The sequence below is a fragment of the Brienomyrus brachyistius genome, unplaced genomic scaffold (genome assembly GCF_023856365.1).
Source record: "Brienomyrus brachyistius isolate T26 unplaced genomic scaffold, BBRACH_0.4 scaffold71, whole genome shotgun sequence".
NCBI classification, from domain to species: Eukaryota; Metazoa; Chordata; class Actinopteri; order Osteoglossiformes; family Mormyridae; genus Brienomyrus; species Brienomyrus brachyistius.
The window spans coordinates 355,145-373,033 of record NW_026042346.1 but is presented as its reverse complement, the minus strand read 5'-3'; the positions used below and the strand labels follow the sequence as shown (position 1 = coordinate 373,033).

The window sequence follows — 17,889 nt, the reverse complement described above, 5'->3', positions numbered from 1 at the left end:
TATCCTGGTTTTTTTTTGGGGGGGGGGTGGGGGCAAAGCCCTTTGCCATTCTGTAGAGTAGGGGGCACAAAGGCAGCTTGCTGTGGTTCAGGCCAGTGTCCTCCTGGCCTACAGTTAAAAAAGACACATATAGGGCATGTAAATGTTAGTTATAATGGTACTACGCAACTAAGGCTTACCATAAGTTTCTGAAGCAGATGATATAAGATGGCCCGCAACATATTTTCCATTTTTAAATTGTAATTAAATTCGACCTACCGATTGTTAAATACGCCATCTACTGTCAGTGGTCGGTAGAACACACCCAGGCAAATTTACTAAGGAGACACCCCCCCCCCCAAACCAGTAAATTTTACTGATGATCACACGCAATTTGTTACAACGTTACAAGTATTAGCACCAGCTGTTTAGTGGATTTTCCGTATAGTTTTTTTTTCCATGCTGTCATGTTTTTATTTCGGCTAAAAAACAAATTAAGTGCCTGGCTTGGTACTATATGCATGTGTGTGTGTGTGGGGGGGGGTGGTCCATCTCAATATTTTTAAATTAAAATATTGCACATAGTATTTTTAGATTTCACCCAGCCCTAGTAGCAATACCAGTCAAAATCATAAATAACCAATGGTAGCTAGCAAGCTTTAATCACTTCATGTTGATGCTGCTGATCGGTGTTTGAAGTCAAATAACTGTCTTCATATTTCTCTGATATGCCTGAAAATGAAAAGGAACATTTTTTGCAGATTGACTTCCTGTATACATAGATTTCATTATTCCGATGCAATTTATAATGAAGTGAAAGCTTGTAAAAATATTACATCAATAACATTACATGCCTCATGAGGTGGCAGCTGTGACTGCTGTATAAAATTTAAGCAGTTACTAAGCTTCCAAATACCATAATAGAATCGAAATGAGAAAACAGGGCTTTGAAACCCACAGTGGGTGGGATTTTCACACACTAGGAAAACACACCCACTACAACACACAAAGACTGCCCTTATGAAACAAAAATATATGGCAATATATTGGAAAATGTAATTCAATACTTTACATAATAAATTTCCATATATTGAAACTAGTGCTTTTATTTTACAATATACTGCAATATATGCATGGACAGTGTATGGCTGTATATTGATAGATAACAAAAGACAAACAAAAAAACAAAAACTGCATGTAATAGTTTTATTGAATTAATTTGTCTTTTATGAGTGAATTTAATGCCTGCGTTTATGTATTTTTCCTTTATGCAAAGAATGTATTTCCCTGTATATCACAGACTCCCTGTTAGACCCGCTGCAGTTAGACAGGTCTGCAGAGAATGCAGTCAATATTGGACTCCATTCTGCCTTCTACTGGAATCTATGCCAGGGTCCTGTTTGTTGATTTCAGCTCATTGTTCAATATAATTATTCCATCTCTGTTAAGTATGTGTCTCACAATCAATGTGTGACACTCAAAAGCCCTGCCTACTGAATTCTTTGGATCTCGCTCTTTCACTTCCACCTTGTCTGCACTCCGTGTGTGTGCCAGTCGATGTAATAACGTGCTTGCAGTGGGATCAAATGTAACTTATATTATAATTTAGGTGGAAGGTAAAAATGCTATTTTCTGATTGGCTGTTTGATGGCTATTGACTGTATAATTTGGGACAGCCATGAACTCAGCAGAAAACTCACTCCACTCCTTATGCCCGTGCCTCGTCCATTAACGGGACACCTTGGTGAACGTCATCCCTTACTTCACAGCATGAGAAACACAAGGTGTGGCAATAGAAGATTGGAAAAATATTGCCTGGCCATATGAGTCTCAATGTCTACTGTGACATTCAGGGTGAGAATGTGGCATCAATAACATGAAAGTATGGTTCTGTCTTGCCTTTTGTCAACAATTCAGGCTGGTGGTGATGGTGTAATGCTGTGAGGAATATTTTCTTGGCACACAATTGGCCCCTTAGTACTAATTGAGCATCATTGAATGCCACAGCCTATCTGAGTATTGTTGCTGACCATGTCCATCTTTTTATGTCCACAGTGTAACCAGCTTCTAATGGCTACTTCCAGCAGGATAATGCACCATGTCACAAAGCTCATATAATTTCAGGCTGATTTCTTGAATATGACAATGAGTTGGGGCGGCATGGTGGTGCAGTGGTTAGCACTGCTGCCTCACACCTCTGGGACCCGGGTTCGAGTCTCTGCCTGGGTCACATGTGTGTGGAGTTTGCATGTTCTCCCCATGTTGTCGTGGGGTTTCCTCCGGGTACTCCGGTTTCCCCCCACAGTCCAAAAACATGCTGAGGCTAATTGGCGTCGCTAAATTGCCCGTAGGTGTGCATGTGTGAGTGAATGGTGTGTGAGTGTGCCCTGCGATGGGCTGGCCCCCCATCCTGGGTTGTTCCCTGCCTCGTGCCCATTGCTTCCGGGATAGGCTCCGGACCCCCCGCGACCCAATAGGATAAGCGGTTTGGAAAATGGATGGATGGATGGATGACAATGAGTTCACTGTACTCAAATAGCCTCCACAGTCACCAGATCTCAATCCAATAGAGCACCTATGGGATGTGATGGATGGGGTCGAATTTCACATCATGAAGATGCAGCCAATAAATCTGCAGCAACTGTGTGGTACTATCATGTCAACATGGACCAAAGTCTCTGAATGATGTTTCAAGCACTCAATGAATCTATGCCATGAAGAATGAAGGCCATTTTGAAAGCAAAAGGGGATCAAACCAGGTACTAGGTGTAACTAATAAAGTGGCCAGTGAGAGTATATAACATATTACTGTTCTGCCTAAAACAGCACTATTTTAAACACTCCCACTTTCCGTCCTGCAGTCCCTCTGACCACAACTGTTAACTGCTAAAGATCGATGCCTCAATACCAGGTAACTTGGAATCAAGAATCATATGCAAAGTCGATTCAATGCAGTAATTCATTTGGCTCAAGTGTGCCTGTTCTGCATTCCTCTACGAATATCCCTCCCCCGGGCACAGATATCCTGAGAAGAGAGCTAGCAGAAAGATCGGATCAGACTGTCGCGTAAATGGCTCCCCAGCTCACACGAATCTAATGTGTCATCACACTGCGACACAGTAACGTCATTAAACTGCGCAGAGCATACGTCATTTATCTGCGCTGTTGTCAATCGCAACGCTTACTAATATGGTACCCTGACTTTTTTTTTTATGTCGAAGGCCACACGTATCTTTAAAAAGCATCCTGGATCGACTTAAAATAAGAACAGTTTTACGAGATTTACGTTAAAGAAAAGGATGCCAAAAATTAGGTACAATCCGAATTCAACTGTAGTTTCCAAAATGCATCTATTACACGAGAGTTTACTACGCCTTTTTAACTTATTTTTTAAAAATAATAATTCACTGTAGTGACACGCTGTGGGAGTTGGCTGCTACGGAGGTACATAACCGAGTGAGCGGAGCAGGCGAGGGCGAAGGGCAAGGTAACGGTGATGCTCCGGGTCCATGTGAAAGGACGGTGTTCTTCATGGGAAGCAAGACCGGGGTAAGCTTCGGACAGCACCGTGACAGGACCAACTGACAACTACTTACACAACGAATGTGGTGTCACTCTTGCACATGTTTACTTCGGATTACCATGGTTGGCTTGCGTGAGCATGAGTCTGAAAGCGTGAGTTACACGCCAGATGCATGAGAGTCGGCAACCCTCTATGTTGCACGGAGGAGTCATGTCTTTGGTTTGCAGGTGTGAGAATGAGTCGAAAAAGATGGGGAGTGACCATATTTATGGAATCAAAGGAATAACCACGGTATTCTGAACAAGGTCCTGCTCTCTAAGTTTAAGCTGCCCAATGCCAATGCAATATTCCCTTTTAGCCAGTGAATGTAATAGATGGTTCCCTTTCTTCAAGGGGAAGACGACAGTTATGCTTAGATGTCTTGACAGGTGAGTATGGACACATTAATTATAAAAGATGTAGAGGAGTCAAATAAATGCTGACTGTATATTTGAATAACTTCTCCTTCGCAGGGATGAGGTTCCTAAGCCGACTTTAGCATTGGAGTACACGTTTGGAAGAAGGGCACGTGGACACAATACGGTATGAGGAGTCAGGGTGACTTCTGCAGCTCAAGGTGCAGAGATATAATGATTTAAGTCCTTCTTGCTCACAGCCCAAAGACATCGCCCACTTCTGGGAGCTGGGCGGTGGGACCTCGCTGTCAGACCTCATTCAGATTCCGATCACAGCACAGAATGTGAGGTGAGTGTGGTGAAACCCCCCCCCCCCTGCAAAACCACCACCACCTTGCGCTAACATTGCTAGCATCTGTTTGGCCATTGCTAGCTACCAGTCCCTAACAAGGTTAAGTACGCAGATGCATCATACATAAACTGAGCCATCAACAGGCTCTTGTTCCACAGAACTCTCTCCGTGGTGCTGGTTCTGGACCTGTCCAAACCCAATTCGCTGTGGGGGACCCTAGAGCGGCTGCTGCAGGCCGTACAGGCCAAGGTAGATGGAGTTCTCTCTGAATTACAGAAGACGGGGGAGCGTAGGTCCGACAGAAACCCCACCCTGAACAGCAGCACCCCTCAGCACCTTCACAAGGACCACCCAGTGAGCAAAAACCACAAAGGAAAAATACATAAGTCATTTTTAAATTAATTAGGCTTGAATGGGATTTTAAGAACTAAAGTTCTTAAATGGTGCCTTTTGTTTCTCCTGATGTCCTATAACTTGACCTTAAGCACATGGTATTTTGACAGGACCGTCAATTCATAAGTCCCTTTCCAGTTCCTCTGCTGATGGTCTGCAGCAAATATGATATTTTTCAGGTAAAGTGTAAGAAGCATTGAGAGATTACTGGACAGTCCTCTGCTGTTCTTGTTAATAAACAAGAAATTGTTGGGTAAGACGGTTCTCTTTACTTTGAAAAGGACTTTGAGTCTGAGAAGAGGAAAGTGGTCTCCAAGACCCTGCGGTTCCTTGCCCATTACCATGGAGCATCTTTGATAGTAAGAGTCAAAGACCTTGCATTGCATTGTGGGTAGCACAGGATTCTGGGAAGTAACTTCTGTCTGATAGACCAGTCAAATTCATAATGATTATATGCAGGCAAGAAGATGATTGTGTCTTTAGAGTTATTCGATTATAAGCATTTCTCAAAGATGAAACATTAATTTGGTACCTATTTAGATATTTTCGTTTATTCTCTAAAGAACATATCCTGATTTTGTAGCCCATTAGTTTTATTCGAGTGTGTTCAGGTCCTAACTCACCATTAATTTTCAGACTGGTATTCTGATATACTTCAAAAACATATTGTTTTTGGACAAAGTGACTACAATGATCGTATTATACTGTGAGTTATTATGGGATTTTTCTTTAACATTGTCTGACTTTTACATGCTATTTCACTTTGTCTGCAGTTCACCAGCAATAAATCGGAGAGTCTCATGTCAAAGACCAAAGGTCTTGTCGCTCACCTTGCGTTTGGCACAGACAGAGGGTGAGAGATTCCGACCACCTGTGTCCTGTTCCCTTTAACTCCCTCCGGGTTAGGCTCCCTGAAACGATGACATCCCTATAGCCCATGCTTCTCTCACAAATGGCTTGAAAAATCACTGTTGACCCTTGACCTTTAATTCACTCATTAGAGAACAGGTTTGGAAATAAGTCCCAGAGAGAAACTGACAGCTCTGTTACTGTGTCTGACAGGAAGACTGTGTCCACTGACCACAGTAAACCCCTGATCATTCTGGCCGGAATTGACTCTCTCAGTCAGATCGGTGAGTCTTTGTGCTTGGCGCACCCTGCTGGTAACGTTCAGAACTACAACACAAATACCCATGGATTCATCTTCCTGTGATTTTCAGCTTCTTTTTTTCTTTACCTTCAGACACTTGATAATTATTAACATTTATAGAATTTCGATTAACAGAGCTGCTTTTAGTTAAAGCACAATGCCCATATAACTGCCCAATATCTTCTCATTTAGGTTCTCCTCCAACAACAGACATCGACGTCAGTTCTCTTCATGCCAGGAACCCTTTGGACCTGTGGAAGAAGGTGTTTGAAAGGGTGTTCCCCCCAGAGGTATCATTAACTGTTTGCTGGTTCGCTGACACAGAAGCCAGATTTGTTTGAGGAAACCTAAATATTTATGAGGGGGTCGTTGCTCCAGACCTGCACCATCTTCTGTGACGAGCACTTTGGCAACATTGCGCAAACACCTGGGGTTGAAGCTCTCTGAAGTTTTACCCCTTTTTCCACACCAGAGTACTGGAGACCTGAAGGAGCTCAGGAACCCAGCGAGGGATCCACAGTTCAGAGAAGCTCAGGTCGACTCAATGAGATCTCAGAAGGACCAGGTGCGTGTAGGGCCCGAAATTTAGAGTGATGCAGAAAAAGAAGCCACCTCAGATTCTCTGAGATGAACTTCCCACCCTGGTCAGACTCATGTTCACTGGAGGATCCTGTCATAGATCACTGTTTTACTGAGCTGGCAGAGCAGGCCGACATTGTCAGGAAGACAGAGTTTATGTAAACAAAGAGTCTTGCGTTCATTTACAGGCACAAAGTGAATTTGGTTGTATTTGCCTGTGTAGTCATGAATCATGAGTATGATTAAATTTCGCTTGTGTGTGTATGTGTGTGTGTATGTGTGTGTGTGTATATACATATATATATATATATATTTAGTGGTTAAGGTTGAAAGTCTGCAGGGTTTAAGGTATTTTATGGCCAAAACAAACAGTCAAATGGAGAGCAGTGTCAGGGCCCAGCGAAGTGAGGGGTAACTTGTCCTGCTGGGCTATTTGTACGACTGCAAGCCGGATTCTCCCTTGGCTTTGAACCTTGGTGGCCTGTAGTAAACTCATCTGTGTCCTCGAATAACACACGCTTTTACTGCAAGCAGTAAACCTTCTTTACAGCCAGCATCCGCGACTTGACCATGACTGCTGGTAACCCCTCACATCTTACTGCTCCTTGATTGGATGACGGCCAGGTTAGGTGCCAGAAAGCCATTGGCGCCTTATTTGCACATCGTTCTTGAAAACGCAAATCGAGATGCAGTGCTACTGTGAATTTACAGGGGGCGTCATCTACTGAGCAGTACAGCCACTTGGGATCGTATTTCCCGAGCTTCGATCAGTTGTCTTGGGGACTCTGAACGTCAAGCCAGCTTCTGTGTATGAAAGCATTGTCTCATAAAGTCATAACACGGACATTATAGTCATGTCTGTGTTGGATATCGAGATTGGACAAAACTCTGAGAAATGTGTTTTAATTGTAGAGTGAGGTGAATCTGAGATGCAGGAGGAAATGGAGAACGAGAGATGAGAGAAACATTCATGGTGTCTATATGTCATTGACCAACCCTGACTCAGCTGCGCCCACAGGCTTGTCATGTGCAGTGGCTCAGGCCGTCTGCTTCCATCCTTATCAGCGTTTGTGACTGACGCTTTTATGGTTTTGTCGTCCTTGAACTTATTTGTACTTTCCCTTGTTTTTGTTGAGTACATCATATGAATTTATCTTCTCTATTTTAATTTTTAAGGAGCTGGAACAGTACAAGAGAAATTCCTCAAAGTCATGGAAAGGAATGGACTTGGAGGCTGAGCCCAGGGGTCAGAGGTCATGAGGTTTGAGGGCTGATGGGAATTTGTATGTGACAAGGCAATGGGTGAATCTCAATACCAAGAATGCCAAGATCGTACATGTGGTCTTGGCAAGACCGGTCTTGCTACCTTGCCTTCCAAGAACAATCTTGCAAGAACACGAGGACAAAGGCCACACCAACAGTGAATTGAGACTCCACTATGCTGTACGCCCAGCTGATTACCCCAGACGTAAATTTCTTAATTTTTATCCTAATATATAATTAATGACACATAATCGAAATATCCAATATAAACGACTATTCCAGGTATGATTATGCTTTTTTTCCTCACAAATAAAGTTTACACTTAAAGTATGTGTATTGATTTCCTGAACTCTGTACAAATGCTATACATCCTCTGATCTTGTGATCAGAGTATTGCAACTGGTCTTCGGCAATGGAAGATGACGTAAAACAGGTTCACGAGGACACAGGTATGGTAAAGAACGCACATTGAGATTCAGCCAATCTTCACAACTGTTGACTGCATGAACATGTAAATCCTTTAAAAATATTTTGATACTGTTTAAAAGATTTACCTTAATACTTCTAATGCATACAAAGCACACATTCCTTATTTGGTACATCAAATATTTAATTTAAAAAAAAGCTTTTTGGCGAAAGATATTTCTGTGAAGTTTCGTACAATGCATTTGGTACAAGCAGGTACAATCAAAATAAGCCAAGATGCCTCATAAAATTGCTTGTTAAAGACACACAGAGAGACTCCGGCTAAACATTCTGTTTTTATATCTATATTCGTCATGGAAGGTGTTTATTAAAATATTAATGTTGCATTACCTGTGTTGCAATGTTCTAAACAAACTTTCAGATATCTGAGGTCCCTCCAATGGATATAAATAATGGAGTAACTTAAAATTAAAGTGTGGGGATCCTCCCCACAGACACACTCATACACCCTGTCAGCGGCGGATGAGGTGATCCCGAGCCTTGAAGCTGATAATCCCAAGCAGCACAAGGGCAGGCAGAAAGGCGTAGAGCAGCAGGAAGTCCTGCGTGTAGCGGGAGAGGGCACCTGGGTAGCCCTGCTCAATGATATTTTCCCCGTTGAACAGATTGCATGGGTTTGGGATGTTCCCTGGTATCTCGTCAGGGATTCCTGCAGGGGAAGGGGACACAGATGCACTCAGGTGTGTCGGAAGTAAGGAAAGGGGGGACGTGTCTTTCCGATATCAGCAAACCCCCCCCCCCCAAAAAAAAGAGTAATTAATCAAAAGGGCATCCTGTAGCTTTCCTTATGAATCCACGCGTTACAGAGGCCAATGCGCTGTGCATGCAGATTGCGAGGATGAAAAGTACATTTTACAACATTTGCAGTCCTATATCATAACTAGTTTTTTCATATGGATCACTTGTTTTTTTTATGTTTTTTATGTTTTTTTGTGAAACTACCAGTGTTAGTCATTTAAAATGATCTTTATTATTGTAAAATTATTACAAATATCTTTCTTACATTCCATCCTCTCAAGATTTCACTATGCATGTGTGCCCACTGCGATGTCAAGATGTAGCCCATACTCACGTAACCAACATGTGAGATCTGCTGGAGGTCTTGAGATTGATCATGACCAGAGCCATTGCTTTAACATATTAGAGTGAGACGAAAATTCGGTCGCATTGCACCCTCATCTGAAGGCATTTACGCAATGAACACAGCACAGGAGAGGATTGTCGTAGCTCAGGGACAAAGGAGTGGGGACAGCAGCCTACCACAGGTGAAGTTCAGATCGTGGAATTCCGTAACAATGAGGAGCTCGCAGCCGTACTTCTGGAAGGTGAGGTAGCTGAGCCACTGCAGCACGGTGGGCATCTCCTGACTGCTCCTGGAGACGGGACCAGAAGGACAGTCGTCACAGAGACCAAAGTAACCAATAACAGGTCACAAACGACATCATCCAATGGGGCCTCTTCAAGGGCTTCCTCAGAATGTGGCTGATTTTCATTGTTATAGAACTGCATGCTGGGTGTGAGATCACCTGAGGAACCCGGAGCCCAGCAGGATACCGGCAATGTTGAGTAGGGCCACCCCACTGTTCACCATGTTGGGGTCCTGGACCACCCCCAGGAGCACCAAGGTCAGGAGTTCACCCACTATATGGGGCACCATGATGACGGCGCTGAAGCAGAGGAATCTCATGGCGTCAGGGTGCATTCCCACTGTCCTGAAACGCACACACATGGAGGTCAGTGTCCCACCTCCAGCCTAAACAATCAGTGAACTGGAATTCCAAAAGCGACTTGGACCAGCGTATGGACAGCCGACTAAAGAAACCATTTCTAAAGATCATTTAAGAAATTCCTATGAATACTGAAGAAAGCATCTATTAAATAATAAGCATATTTTGGGTGGAATTCCACCTTTATTCAACTCTATCCAGCTCTCCCCAGACTGCAGGAAAACACAGCAAGACATAGGCTGTCAAGACAAGGCAAGGCAATCTGAATGTGCCATACTGCTAATAATGCACAGGGTTAGGCTCCTGCACTTGCAATATAAGAGCTCCAGTAACAGAGCTCTGGGTCGGAGTGCAGTAAGAGGCCCACCAGTAGAGGAAGGAGGAGAAGATGATGACACTGATGATGCTGAAAGGCAGGATGTGGAGGATGTAGGCCAGGAACATCTGCCACTTCTGATAGAGCCCGTCTCTGCTCTCTTGGTCACTGATGGCCCTCAGAGCAGGAACTGAAGGTAGCAGGGAACAATCTTTCATGCCGCTGCTCCGTACAGCAAAAACAAATACTTACCCATATAAGTGGTTCACTTGTAAACACTCCTAGACATGAGCTCTCTGACACTCAATCTGTCATCAGACCCTTTCCTGTTACAAACAGACTGTACGACTGGCCAGAAAATAACACAGACAAGACTGTGATGATTAAACCCAACTTTGAAGTTTTCTGAATTCTATTTATATTTGGTGCAGGCAAAAACCAAACAATTCAATACTCTAATTAGGGAAAACGTTGGTGGTATAAAGGGTGTAACACATCCACGTGCTCAAGATCATCATCCTACAGCCTTGACATTTTCAATAAATATCCCTTTTATAGCCTCAGCTCTGTAAATTGGGTTTCATTCCAATGATCTTACTGCTCAGGTAGCAGAAACTCAAGTGATAAAAATGATAATCAGCCTGGTTGAACTCTATGGTGCTGTTTGTGTAGGAAAGGCGGAAGAAATTATATCAAGCCAATGGCAATACTGTAGGCAATACTATCTATTCTGTAACTCAGACATCATACAGGGTGGGTTTAATCTATGAAATTCTGTGAGATATGCTGCATATATATTTAAGATGAAGTATAGTTTCTAACCATTGCCACATCCATCCATCCAATTTCCAAACCGCTTATCCTACTGGGTCACGGGGGGTCCGGAGCCTATCCCAGATGCAATGGGCACGAGGCAGGGAACAACCCAGGATGAGGGGCCAGCCCATGGCAGGGCACACTCACACACCATTCACTCACACGTGCACTCTTATGGGCAATTTAGCAACTCCATTGCCACTTTTTTTTAAGTAACTTGTAGTGGTTTTCTGTAAGAACATACTGTGTGTAAGAATGTATTCATTTGGTGTTATTGAATCTATACATCCTAGCCATCGTGCCATGATCTCCTGAGGGTTCATCATCTGAAGCTCCCTCATAGGACTTACACAACGCCACGGCATTAAGCATGCCCGTGTAGGGCGATGCGCCCATGGACTGGTAGATGACGCCGATTCGGTCCTGCACCGCGCCCTTCTTGATGTTGGTGTCCAGCTTCATGACGAAGAAGGCCACGAAGAGTCCGTAAATGAGGTTCTGGGACAGGCGCATCAGAACCCCCATTCGGTCTCTTGCCAGGTTCCTCACTGTCCTCCTACAGGGACATGGCAGGGACATAAGGCTTAAGTCTGGAATATAGAAAATGTTCTGGGTGATTTACAGTTTCTAAGACCCAAACCGTTCCAGAGACAGAGGTGGGCCATCTGGAAATGACAAGGTCACCTGAAGAGAACCGCGAGCTTGGCCAGACCGCTGGGCGACTGCTTGCTCTTGAAGGGAATGCTGGGTTTGTCGGCCACCTGGCAGCTCTGCTGCATGCAGCCCACCATGCGCTGGTAGATGCTGGAGCTCTGGTAGGTCGAGGCGATATCATGCATCCGGCTGTAGGTGCTGGCCTCTCTCTCACTGCATCGCGTGTCCACTGATGTCAGATCCACTGTGGGTGAAACCAGGCTTAATATATTTGACATTACCCATCCATCCATACATTTTCCAAACCGCTTATCCTACTGGGTTGCGGGGAGCCTATCCCGGAAGCAATGGGCACGAGGCAGGGAACAACCCAGGATGGGGGGGCCAGCCCATCGCAGGTCACACTCACAGACCATTCACTCACACATGCACTCCTACGGGCAATTTTAGTTACTTCAACTAGCCTCAGCATGTCTTTGGACTGTGGGGGGAAACCAGAGTACCCGGAGGAAACCCCACGACGACATGGGGAAGACATGCAAACTCCACACACACCCAGGCGGAGACTCGAACCTGGGACCCAGAGGTGTGAGGTAACAGTGCTAACCACTGCACCACCATGCCGCCCCTATTTCACATTATTTCACAATTAATACAGATTAGTATAAAATACCAGAGTTACAGCTACAGTCTCCATCATGCTTACGTAGGTGAATACAGTCAAGTGTGCTATAAATAAAGTTCTGTGGCACAGATTTGTGTTGTAAAGCTTTGTTTTATTTTTATTTCAGCATTGTAATTGTCAGTTACAAGGTGTACTTATCTAAGAATTACAGCGTTGGTGTCCGTGTTCTGGTGTTTGTTTATGCAACAGAGAAAGCAATTACGAAAATCCGACACATAATTATGTAGCACCGTAACATCCACCTAGAGTCCGAAGTGTATCAACCGCTGTCTATAGCGAACACTATATAGTGAGTGAGTGAGTGAGTGAGTGAGTGAGTGAGTGAGACACATGGACATTTCAAACACAAACCATGTTATTGGTACATTCTACTGAGCATGCTCACATCACACTCCATGTCATTTGTATATTCTAATGATTGTGTGTGTCTGTGTGTGAGACAGAGGGCATACCTATCCTTATGGGGATACAATGTCCCCATAACATGATAAATATCATTTTTTTTCCCTTATGGGGACCGGTTTCCTGGTCCTCATAAGGGAAAACTCTATTTTACAAAAATCAGTGACTGCTATGAAAAAACTAAAAATGCAAAAACTCTTGTATTTTGCTTGGTTACTTATGGTTATGATTAGGGCAGGGTGGGGGTTGGGAGGTTGTTATAGTTAGCGTTAGCATTTTTTCTATAGAAGTGAATGAGCGGGCCCCATAAGAATAGGTATATCCTACATGTGTGTGTGTGTGTGTGTGTGTGTGTGTTTGTGTGAAATGGCAAAGGACGAACCGTAGATGTCAAAGGGGTTGCAGTACTCAGGACACTCATATCCACAGTCACTGAAGAAATCCACCATCTCTTCTGGCTGCCCGCAGAACACCAGCTCCCCCAGGCTCATGATGGCTATCCTGCTGAACACCTGTGTTAAGAACGGGGTTCAGTCACTTCTAATTGAAGATATGAACACCATACAGGACAAGCAGACTCACTGTATGGCTATGACACACCCTTTACACTAAGCGTACAGTTTGATAGAGCACAATTAATACTGAAAAAGGGACTGTCTACATTTCTGGACAACATATGAAAAATAACACATCATATAAAGCAAAATATAAGAAACAGATGAGAGGTAGGTCCAAAAAGACTCACCTTAAAGAGCTCGGAACGGGGCTGGTGGATGGTTACTATGACGATACGGTCCCTCTTGGCCAGCTCAGCCAGAAGGACCACTATCTGATTGGCTGTCATGCTGTCCAGACCTGTGGTTGGCTCATCCAGCAGGATGATCTCTGGGGGGGGCGGGGGGGGGGGGGGGTTAAGAGGAGAACTTTGAAGTAAGAAAAGTTTTCTAAAGCAGCTTGACATTAGCAGAGTGTCTACTCTCTCTGGAGAACGGGCTCAGCACTCATTAAGATAAGGAGGCTGACAACTTTTTGAAATTCTGCAATTAGAACAATTAATTTTTTTATTAAGTGAGGAAGTGATTAAGAAAGGAATTAATTGTAATTTCTAATTAATAAATGTCTTGCTTGATTGGATAAGCCAGTGGATTGGAGGTCCTTGTCACAGCAGACTTCAGCATTCCTACAAATTGCCCATCTAATCGGGGTGAGCCCTGTAAAGGGGCCCAGTCCAGGCCTAATCTCTGTCTAATCCTCCGTCCATTATAACCTGCTCCTCCTCACACATACCGCCTCCGCCCAGTTCCCAGGCCCCCATCTCCCCCTCCTTGCCTCTCTGGGCAAAACAAAGGAGGATTTCTGTGCCTTCTGAGGCTGGGAGTTGGCAGGCGCCTGCTGTCAAGGATGGAGGAAGGTGGTGCTACACAGCGTCTGTGTGTCTTCAATATGACATGTATGTAAAAGAGTATGACACACGTGTGCATGTGCTTGTGAGCACAGACTTGACAATGCTGGAATAGGCATCAGTGTGTGTGTGTGTGTGTGTGTGTCTGTGTGTGTGTCTGTGTGTGTGTGTGTGTGTGTGTGTGTGTGTGTGTGTCTGTGTGGCACAAGGCCTCACTTACTAGGGTCCTGCAGCAGCTGGCTCGCAATGGAGACCCGCCTCCTCTCCCCACCCGAGATCCCGGGAAAGATGCGCCCCCCAATGACGCTATGGGCCACATGGCTCAGGCTAAGCTCCGCCATCACTGCCCCCACCTGCAGGTCAGGAGATCAGAGGTCATTCCACCCTCCTATTTGCCTCCTCCATCTCTCCCAGAACCACTATGAAAAATGACATTAATGATCTAATAACAATCTGCACGTTCATTGTACTTCACATTTCACAGTCATGACATTTTACATGCACAGCTTTACAGTGCTACTGTACCACCTGTGGTTGGAGGTACTTTACAGAGTATATTATCTATGGCAGGGCCTGGAATATTGTGTCCTTCCATAATATCTATGGTACAACTTTATTTATGGTAACGAAATATATTTATGTTTACGTAATATATCTATGGTAGTATATACTCCTTAGGTGTACCAAGAAAAGATCATACATATGGGCAGAATCTCAGTATGTGTACTCCACCATACTTGTGTCCTCGTAAACCTCTTTTACGTCATCTTCCACTGCCAAAGACCAGTTCCAAAACTAAAATCACAAGATCAGAGGACAGTAAAAATCCCCTGATTTTGGTCTTGCTCCTCTCCAAATATAAAGGATTCATCAGGTGTGTCTTTGCCAAACAAGAACAATCCCATGATCCATTGCGTGCTGTTGCGAAGGCGGAGGAAGAAGGTGCATACTGCACCACGACTGTACTTCCTTATTCTGAGTTAAGTTTCCATCTTTTCTGTCAGATACAATTTTCCCGCTGTTTTTCACTTTTTGCCTCATGAGACTGATGTACTGGATTTATAGCCTCCTCTGTACTTCTGTTCTTGAGTATTGGAACTGGTCTTCAGCAATGGAAGATGACATAAAACAGGTTTGCGGGAACACAAGTACGGTCAAGTACTCGTACAGATGATGTCTATGGTAGAGCTTAGAGCAGGGGTGTCAAACTCCAGTCCTGGGGGGCCGCAGCCCTGCACAGTTTGCCCTCATTTAACGCACCTGGTTCAACTCCTTGTGCTAATTACAGCACAGCTCCTAAGCTGAATCATTTGTGGTGGAACAGGGAAAGAACTAAGCTACACAGGGCTGCGGCTCCCCAGGACTGCAGTTTGACACCCCGGGCTTAGAAAATGCTCCTTGTTTGTCTATACTAGTGTCTAGCATATTGATAATGCTACATCCTGATATCTGTACTTACCTTCTTGCGGATGGCATCCGCAGAGTGCCGCCTCAGTGCGAGCTGCGCTGTGAATGTCAGGGTTTCCTCCACTGTTAGGTAGCTGAGAAGGTTGTCACTCTGGCAGAGAGAATGACAGCAGTGCAAATGACCAGCTAGACACCCCAAAGTCATCCGGTTCAGACCAAACCAGCTGCTGTCAGATCAAACAAGGTTTTATTCTGCAATAGCTAATATGGGAAAGATTAGGAAAAAAATGCTAGCAAGCATGAGATGGATGCTGTTGTCAGGGGGAAAAAAGCCTTCCCGTAAAAAACAGCTAAATCGGTCTTTTGAGAGGGAATAATTTAAACTACAATGTGCAAAGTGAAGACTCTTTGGCATACCATGCAAAACAGTTTCCTCAGAAATTAAATTTTATAGCCAGCCATGTTTGTTGGGACGCTCGCTCTCTTCAAAGAGGTAAACATTAACGATGCATCATGAAATTAAGGGTGAAGACCTGGCTCCCCCGCTTTTGCCATGTCAGGAGATTAAGCTGCCATGTCCCAAGTCTCCCCCAGCACTCCTACCCCCGGGAAGCATCTAAACACGCCTTTTAACTCTCTGTCGCCCCTTGGAATCTCCCCGGATTTATGAACCCCTGCGGATACATTATCACCACTCCACCCGGAGCTTACAATGATTATTAAACGGCTGGATTACTCAGCTGTTCTGGCAACTACTGTGGATTTTATCAACGGGATGAAGTTAAATTAGAGATTATATGAAAGCAGTTTATCCTTTGCTGTTTCATTAAGCTGCGGATCCACTTGAACACTCCTTGGGAAGATAACGAGGGACCTATCGGTACCTGCAGATAATTCCCCTCGTTACTCTGAGCCGACAGCCTGGAGCTTCCAGGTTGTCCCTTCCCCTGACCTCGGGTAACCCCATTCCAGGCCTTTAACACACTGCCCTTCACTTGCCACGGAGAAGTTTACGAGGCCAAAGTTCACCTTGACGTCCTCCTCAACTTTCTTCTCCAGGTCTGTGATCTCTTTCTGCATCCTTGACACGATGACAAGGAAATCAGTGTCATTCTCACGCATGTGGTAGATACCTGTAGCACATAAGAGAAGCAGTCCTGGAACTGATCTCTCTTCAGCTTCCTGCCATTCACCAGCACCTCTCCCTGGAGGTGCCCTGCATTCCCGATCCGGCCGGAGATCACATCCAGGAGGGTGGTTTTCCCTGAGCCTGTGGTGTGCACGATCACATTAACACCAAAAGCACGGCATGTCCACACCAGTCCATCATGTCGACGCCACCCATCCCAGTGCGCCCACCGGAGTTTCCTAGAATTCCCATGATCTGGCCGCTCTCCACATGGAAGGACACGTCATTGAGGATCTGCCGCGTCCACTTCTTTTTGTAGGAGGCCAGGTCCCACCATGGACCTAGACGTTCGCTGCAAGGCACAAACCCACACTCCGATGTCAAAGATTCACAATAGTCATGGCACAGCAGAGATGCAAGAATCGCAGCTCATTGACAGCACTTGGTTGACTAACAGCAAGAGAAGCTTCATGTAGGCCGGAGGTGGGGAACCTGATCCATGGAGAGTTGGTGTGGGTGCAGGGTTTGGGGATGACCTCTCAGTCAACCAATAACAGCACTCAACCAGCACTGGAGTTGAGAGTCACTGCTTTATTATTGGTTGATTGTGAGGTTATTCCAAAAAGCGGACTCACGGCGACTCTCCACGGATCAGGTTTGCTATCCCTGATCTAGGCTTGTAAAACATGACTGACTCCAGCTTGATCCTACAGCATCAGAACACTGACAGTACTGTTTACATGCAGGAACTGTCATCCTTCACAGCAAACAGCAGTTACAACACCCACCTCCCCCCACCGTAGGAGGGTAAGCTGCCAAGAGGCGATCGGTGGCCCCTACCTGACAGTGTAGGACACCTGACTTACGCTCAGGCAGCAGGGGGCTCGGCCATCCTCTGCACGCACCGGGGTCATCGGCGTACCCGTTTCCGGAACAAACTTAAAGGATTCTTTACAACCGCCGTCCTCCCGCCTCCCCTCGCCCGACAGGGAGTAAGATCTGTTCATGGTCGTCGCGGTCAGCTCAGTCCAGCGTGTGTGACATCCACCCCCAGACCGGCGTCAACCACGGAGCCACAATCCAGCGGTCACTCCACGGCGTGCGGCGACAGCCAAGCCGGTCCGACCCCGTGCAGTGCAGCAGACCCGGCAAGCCTTATCAGAGAACTTTGGCCCCCTGGCACATACAGACAGCTGCGTCCGGGGGGGGTGGAGAGTGAGGTTTTTATTAT

At 45.2% G+C, this 17,889-nt stretch overlaps 2 protein-coding genes across 3 annotated transcripts; one reads left to right on the top strand and one right to left on the bottom strand.

Moving 5' to 3' along the window:
* Nucleotides 1–3,137: 3,137 nt before the first annotated feature.
* On the top strand, nucleotides 3,138–7,964 carry dync2li1 (dynein, cytoplasmic 2, light intermediate chain 1). The gene is made up of 13 exons (XM_049002755.1): nucleotides 3,138–3,292; nucleotides 3,393–3,528; nucleotides 3,896–3,930; nucleotides 4,015–4,084; nucleotides 4,158–4,246; nucleotides 4,408–4,603; nucleotides 4,753–4,821; nucleotides 4,924–5,001; nucleotides 5,416–5,495; nucleotides 5,705–5,775; nucleotides 5,985–6,082; nucleotides 6,265–6,357; nucleotides 7,548–7,964. Exons 1-13 carry the CDS (start codon nucleotides 3,279–3,281, stop codon nucleotides 7,629–7,631), a joined length of 1,113 nt encoding a protein of 370 aa, XP_048858712.1. The 5' UTR covers nucleotides 3,138–3,278; the 3' UTR covers nucleotides 7,632–7,964.
* Nucleotides 7,965–8,223: 259 nt separating this feature from the next.
* abcg5 (ATP-binding cassette, sub-family G (WHITE), member 5) lies at nucleotides 8,224–17,819 on the bottom strand. 2 transcript variants are annotated; one of them, XM_049002753.1, is made up of 13 exons: nucleotides 17,499–17,819; nucleotides 16,889–17,010; nucleotides 16,663–16,799; nucleotides 15,582–15,680; nucleotides 14,343–14,475; nucleotides 13,466–13,605; nucleotides 13,103–13,232; nucleotides 11,664–11,877; nucleotides 11,330–11,535; nucleotides 10,215–10,353; nucleotides 9,647–9,832; nucleotides 9,381–9,493; nucleotides 8,224–8,769 (listed from the first exon to the last, which is right to left on the bottom strand). In XM_049002753.1, exons 1-13 carry the CDS (start codon nucleotides 17,663–17,665, stop codon nucleotides 8,573–8,575), a joined length of 1,983 nt encoding a protein of 660 aa, XP_048858710.1. In that variant the 5' UTR covers nucleotides 17,666–17,819; the 3' UTR covers nucleotides 8,224–8,572. The 2 variants fall into 2 exon arrangements, with proteins under 2 accessions (XP_048858710.1, XP_048858711.1); XM_049002754.1 differs by lacking the exons at nucleotides 16,663–16,799; nucleotides 16,889–17,010; nucleotides 17,499–17,819 and adding an exon at nucleotides 16,559–16,644.
* Between the last annotated feature and the right edge of the window lie 70 nt (nucleotides 17,820–17,889).

What these genes read in the sequence shown, in the direction of transcription:
- dync2li1 (XM_049002755.1), top strand. An exon ending in ATCACAGCACAGAATGTGAG is followed by an intron (nt 4,247 to 4,407) that starts GTGAGTGTGGTG and finishes CTTGTTCCACAG; the next exon opens with AACTCTCTCCGTGGTGCTGG. An exon ending in AAAGGGTGTTCCCCCCAGAG is followed by an intron (nt 6,083 to 6,264) that starts GTATCATTAACT and finishes TTTCCACACCAG; the next exon opens with AGTACTGGAGACCTGAAGGA.
- abcg5 (XM_049002753.1), bottom strand. Translation starts at nt 17,665, where the DNA reads ATGAACAGATCTTACTCCCTGTCGGGCGAGGGGAGGCGGGAGGACGGC. An exon ending in CCCGTTCCGAGCTCTTTAAG is followed by an intron (nt 13,233 to 13,465) that starts GTGAGTCTTTTT and finishes TTCTTAACACAG; the next exon opens with GTGTTCAGCAGGATAGCCAT. An exon ending in CGATCTGAACTTCACCTGTG is followed by an intron (nt 8,770 to 9,380) that starts GTAGGCTGCTGT and finishes CTTCCCCTGCAG; the next exon opens with GAATCCCTGACGAGATACCA.